The 6,000-nt window shown below is 39.5% G+C and overlaps 1 protein-coding gene across 9 annotated transcripts in view; it reads right to left on the bottom strand.

Annotated features, from left to right (window-relative positions):
- Positions 1-1,937: 1,937 nt before the first annotated feature.
- LOC132155838 (protein Aster-B-like) overlaps positions 1,938-6,000 on the bottom strand; it is a 94,340-nt gene continuing 90,277 nt past the window's right edge. For 6 of the 9 annotated variants that reach the window (XM_059564562.1, XM_059564564.1, XM_059564563.1 and 3 more), the window contains 3 exons: positions 5,609-5,800; positions 4,092-4,215; positions 1,938-4,010 (listed from right to left, as the gene is read on the bottom strand). In XM_059564562.1, the coding sequence (XP_059420545.1) occupies positions 3,921-4,010; positions 4,092-4,215; positions 5,609-5,800 (406 nt within the window). In that variant the 3' untranslated portion in view covers positions 1,938-3,920. The remainder of the gene's footprint in view (positions 4,011-4,091; positions 4,216-5,608; positions 5,801-6,000) is intronic. The other 3 variants (XM_059564565.1, XM_059564566.1, XM_059564567.1) reach the window with 3 other exon arrangements.

The raw sequence follows: 6,000 nt of genomic DNA, 5'->3' as shown, positions 1-6,000 counted from the left end.
CCCTCGATGCCTGTGAAACTTTTCACAGCACGCTAACGTTACTCTACACTACAGACACACACAACATATCTGCATGTTCTCACATCACATCGTTCTTGTAAAATAATAATAAGTAAATAAACATCAAAATCACTTCGCTGAGAATGAAACACCACTTACCAGCTGCCGCGGTGTTAATAATATCCTTTACGGCAAAATTATTATTAATAAACTGTACTAATATTTAGATTGGGCATGGGCAGGCATTCACAAAAGGGCATGTTATTACAATAAATTTGAGGAAAATTTGCTTTGACGAAAGGGCACTTTGGGCACCAAGGGGCAAAGGGGCAGGTGCTCAAGCCTCCAGACGCTCTTTATTCCCACTGCGCTCTTCTTCCATCTTCTGAGGAATCCCGAGGTCCAGCAGGATGCTCCTCACCCTTCCCAACAGAACAAAAGCAATCAATCTTTCAATATGATCTGCCTCAGCCTGCCTCTCTGGATGTTTATCACGTTAAACAGGGACCATTCCCGTTCAGTTTGAGTGTTTTCGCCGAAAAGGTTTTTTTTTTTTAGGTCTACTCACTGCTGCGGTCGGCAGGACAATATTTGGGCATCTCAGTTTGACGTTGCTGAACATTGAGGTGCTCCCTCCTAATTAGTATATTCCGCCCTGTCCGCTGTGATTGGTTGAAAGCTCTCAGTCCCCTCCAAAGGAATTCCCATACTCTTATTGGTCAGACACCGCAGCTTCATTTGCATGCATTCATTTGTATTCGTGCGCTCAACCATAGATGAATGAATGAATGCATGAATGATTGAATTAATTAATTAATGGACGCCGAGAATATTAATTTGTCTGGTGCGGCCGACTGAGAGGTCAGAAGACACGAAATTTCTTGCGTGGGTGACTTAATAAGGACAATTAATGAACACTTGGCAAATATTTCGGGTTTCTTGGTAATGGTGACCGATTTAAATCGATTTAAAACGCAGTGCTGATGCAAGCCGGATGTTTGCTACATTTGGATAGGACTATATGGATGCATCTGGCGATTATGTTATTAAAGAACTGGATTATGTCTCTATCTAGTGGCTAGACATAACGTGATATTTCGCTGTTGTTTGGAAAATATTGAGATTTATTTTTAATGAGGTGTTAAATGCATTGACTCGGCTTCTGGCAAACTCCAAAAAGCATAATGCAATTGCATGTGATATTAGCATACTGTGAAATCATTGTGACTTGCAACACTGTTCATTGGAGAAAGTAATTGCTCTAGGGTTACTATGGTAAATAATGATAATAATAATAATAATAATCAGATAAATAAAATAAGGTATTTTCTCAGTGTCGTTTTATTATTATTATTTGTAATCTGTCTACATAGATCCGAGAGCCACTGAATCAGACTCTCTATTAGACAAAGTTGTTGGAAGAATGGAAAACTGTGCCCAGCACAGCTCTGCTTGTTTCAGTGAACACTGCACATTTTGTCTTATACATACTGTGCATATGGGAACATGTACAAATCAGTCTGATGTAGAGATAAAAACAGCTCTAAAAAGAAGATGAAAAAAAAAAACTAGCACAGGTACAGTGGAAATGACATCAGTAGACACTAAAATCTCAAAATCTGAAATATAATTTAGAACAATTTTCTTTTGCCTGAATACTTGATGATAATTTCAATAGCCAAGTCTCATAGTAACTACATATTTTTCTGTTGCAAAATGCAAATTTAAATCTTTGGATAGATACATTACAAGAAGTTGCTGCATATGAGCAAAAACAATCAGGCTGAAGGTTAATTATAATTTTTTGCTCTGTTGGACTCAGTAATGTTTACTCGTGTATAGCAAAATAAAACAGGTTGTGTTTAAAATGCATTTAACAGAATTTCACATGAGGCATTCACACACACTTATACACGTAGCCTACAGTACAGTGAACATGTTTGTGATTTCATTTACTTTTTCAATTATTGTTACAAAACACCAAACCATGAGCAACCAATTCATCTTTTCTCTAAACACACATAGTGAAAAAAGAGAGATCAAATCCATATTGCAGAATACACACCCAACAACCTATCCAGATGCACTCTAATGCCAAAATACAGTGAGCCATTCTGAACAGTGAATACGCAGTTAAATATCTCAGTAGTTCAGCTGCGTTCTGGAATAAAATCCCAGATTCAAACACTGCTCAGAGCAACACTAAAGAAGGATTTGAAAGATCCAAATCAAAAACTGCTGGACTGTGGAACACGATTCATGATTCGAATCAAATTACAGCAGATTACAGTATGTTCTGGGAAAAACATCTTATATACATTCAATACAATACCATGTGTTTTGTAGATGGAATATTATCATATGTGCTACCAGCAATGTGCCAGCAAACATATATTTCATACATCAGGCTCTCCATCTTCAACGCCTGGATGTAAAGTGCTGCTTCTCTTCATGTCATCTGCATAAAAAGGCAATCGTTGCATTTTATGTTATATACAGTATAAATAAATTCTACCATCTATAATATTTGGTTTAGGATAGAGCACTTGTGCTCTCTCTCTCTCTCTCTCTATATATATATATCATTACCACCTCACATAACTTTTCTTTTATTTGACTGATTTAAAATGACAAAATAGGGGCTATCATAAATTAAAACACAAAGTTAGTGAGTCCAGTCCTGTTTCCTACAGTGCTTCTTCCTGGTCCAAACTCTAACCTCAAACAAAATAAAAACAGGAATGCTGCCACAGCAGACAAAGCACGTGTGTGTGGGTTCGGGCCGAGCTGAGATGGTCATTTTTAGACCACTCAGCTTTCTGAAGCCAGGTGGATGTGTAAACAGATGCCCAGTGGACTGAGCTGCTGGGCAAGAAAAAGGCAGTTTGGCTTCATGTGCCGGGAGGAAGATACAAGACATACAAGTGGAATGAATTAAAACATCACACGGACATTCTTACATTCACCAAAATAGACACAGATCAATTTACGACACACGCACGCACTCACACGGACACGTCTCAAATGTGCTTGTGCATGTCGCTGAATAAAATGCAGTTGAATAATTAGAAACTCTTTCTTTCTAGAGCTTTGATAAGTGTTCTATGTATATAAATTATCAATAAATATCTGCAACAACCTCTCTATATATTGAAATATATATTAAATCTCTAAATAAAGTATATATATATTTCAGACATATTCTTCAAATGAATCAGGAGATATCACAGTTTAGTCATCAAAAACTAACAACTTCATCCATCATCCTGGCTGCAGTGTCCCTTTTCACACTCTTTCCCTGGTGCAAAAACTCTTTAGCATAATGGTCAACGCTTCACGGAAATTTAAGGTCTCTGTTTTTAGCGCGAATGGCCCTTTGGCTGAAACTTTTTCTAGCGCAGGATTATCAGGGAAACCAGCCCTGATACTACAGCATGAGTGAACTAGATTTCATAATGCTTCCTGCAGATTAAGCTCCCACAAACAGGAAAAGGGACATGGCAGCTGCGTCATTACAGTTTAAAACCAATCTAAAAGATCTTTTTCCTCTTTGAACCTCTTTGAAAAAAATAAAAAACATCAAAAAGCATGCTCTTTTTTCCCCCCCTCAGGTCCATTAAGTTCCTCTGCAAACTGTAATATCATCACAAAGAACCTGAAAGAAAGCTGGAACAGTGATGAGCCCATTCGGACTTCAACTGTCCCACAATTCCATGGGACAGATACAGCCCCATCCTGTGGTTTTGCTGTCTACTAGGGAGTTTCTGGTCCATCTCTTCTTCTTCTTGTCTCTATCAGGTGTCTCTTTTGTTTGGTATGCATAGTCATACACTCACATTTCAGTGCTTTGTTTTTTGCCTTTTGTATTTATAAGTGGCTCTACATTGCACAGCGCGCCCTGGTGGCCTGGAGGGTAAGTGTTAGTGATATCTACTTCTCTTCTCGTCGGAGTCTGAGTTGTAATCTCGCAGACCCACACTTTTCTGTAGGCTCAGTAAGGAGTCCTTCATCTATGTGAAGACACATATGCAATCATTTTACAATCAAGCTTAATCAAATCGCTTCAGTGTGTATGCGAACGTATTATATACCTGATCCAATAACAGTACAGAAGATTTGATAATCTCTTTCCATTTCTGTAGCTCCGCGTCGTGGTAGCGCTGCTGGGACTCCAGGAGCTGTGCCCATTCCATCTGTGTAGATGGCAGTTTACTGCTAAAATGCATGGTAACAAAAACACCACCACTAAGTGATCTACTGTCAAGTGAGTTTAGGAATGTATAGACACTTATTATAAATTTCAAAATCAGCAGGGTTAAATGCAGTCCAAACATCCACGCATGTGCTTGGGATTGTTCTTGGGATTTTGTGGGAGGAGATCACAACTGTGAGTGGACTTCTGTGATGAATTATTGTGGGTGGGGCTTGATTGCTGTTTATTGCTGTGGGTGGAGCTCAGAATTATGGGTGGGAATAAATGTTGTTGTGGGTGGAACACGATATTATTGTGGGTGGGTCTTGGTATTGTGGGTGGAGCTTTTTATTGTTGTCTTGGTGTCTGGGAGGACTTGTAGGTGGAGTTTAACAATATTGTGGGAGGGGTTTGATATTGCTGTTAGTGGAGCTCATATTATAAGGTGTTTGACTTCAAGCAGCGCAGACCAATCGATGTATAACATCAAAGTACTGCGAGAGCTATAGAGAGCAGATGGCTCCGTAAACTTACGAGCCACTCTCACCATAGTTTGATCGATCTGGACAGTGCCACGTCAAGTCGAACACACCTATAGTGAGTGGGTCTTGATAATGTGGGAGGAACTCCCAACTGTGGGTGTGGTTAGTATTCCTGTAACATTGTTCTGGGTGGAGCTTATTATTATTGTGCGTGGATATCCGCTTGTTAAGTCTGACGTCACGTGTCACAGCTTCTGTGTCCAAACGCTCTATCAGATACCATGAGACAACTACAAAAGGTCCTAACTTACACTCACAATGTGATATAATACTACCAAAAAAAGTATAATCCTAACCTTTAACTCCATACTGTAATCCCAGATAGCCAGAAAATGAAAATAATAATAAACAAATATAAAAATGATTTTTGTTTGGGACGCTTTGAGCATGGAGGCTTAGTGTACACCGTAAGTAAATGTTTAATATGAATAAACAGTGCTTATAAATGGCTGCTGATGTCATATTCTCAAGTGAAGCGAGTTGAGGCTGGACCTGGAAACAGCTCTTCTTACGTCATCACTTAACAACCGAATTAGTGTTATGGGAGGAGCTCATAACTATGGTCATGGCTCAATATTGTGGTATGTGTGACTCAACATTGTTGAAGGTGGGGCAAAATAACATTTTGGGTGGATTGTTGTTTTTTGTGGGAGGAGCTCACCATTGTGGGCGTGGCTCAATATTGCTATAAGTGTGATTCAGCATGGTTGAGGTTGGAGCTTAATATTGCTGTGGGTGGAGGTCAATATAAATGGTTTGGGTCCTGTTGTTGTGGATGGAGATCACAAATGTGGGTGTGGCTCAAAACGTTTATGGGTGTGACCCAACATTATTAAGGGTGGAGTTTGATATTGCTGTGGGTGGAGTTTAATACCATTGTGGATGGGTCTTGATGTTGGTGGGTGGGTCTTGGCTCAGTATTGTTGTAGGTGTGAAGAAGTTGTAGCACGTGTTGTACCTTTCATGTAGGCGTAAGCCCTGCCAGCTGGAGAGGCTTTGTGCAGAATACTCCAGCATCCAGAGTTTATAGAACAGCATCACATTCAAAAACACTAGTAGCACCAGACTGCAGAGAGACAACAAACAGACACATGGACACATTCAGTCAAGAAAAAAATGACAAACATTGGACTTGTGATGGGTAGAGTGATCGTGATCGCATGTTAGATGAGGAAGGAAATGTGCTACACACAGACATACACTTTTGCTGCATTTCAATCAAAGTCAAATATGAGACATTCCTACTATTGTCCACAGAAATAGACT

Source organism: Carassius carassius, chromosome 13 (genome assembly GCF_963082965.1).
Source record: "Carassius carassius chromosome 13, fCarCar2.1, whole genome shotgun sequence".
Classification (NCBI taxonomy): domain Eukaryota; kingdom Metazoa; phylum Chordata; class Actinopteri; order Cypriniformes; family Cyprinidae; genus Carassius; species Carassius carassius.
This window is presented reverse-complemented; position numbering and strand designations above follow the sequence as displayed.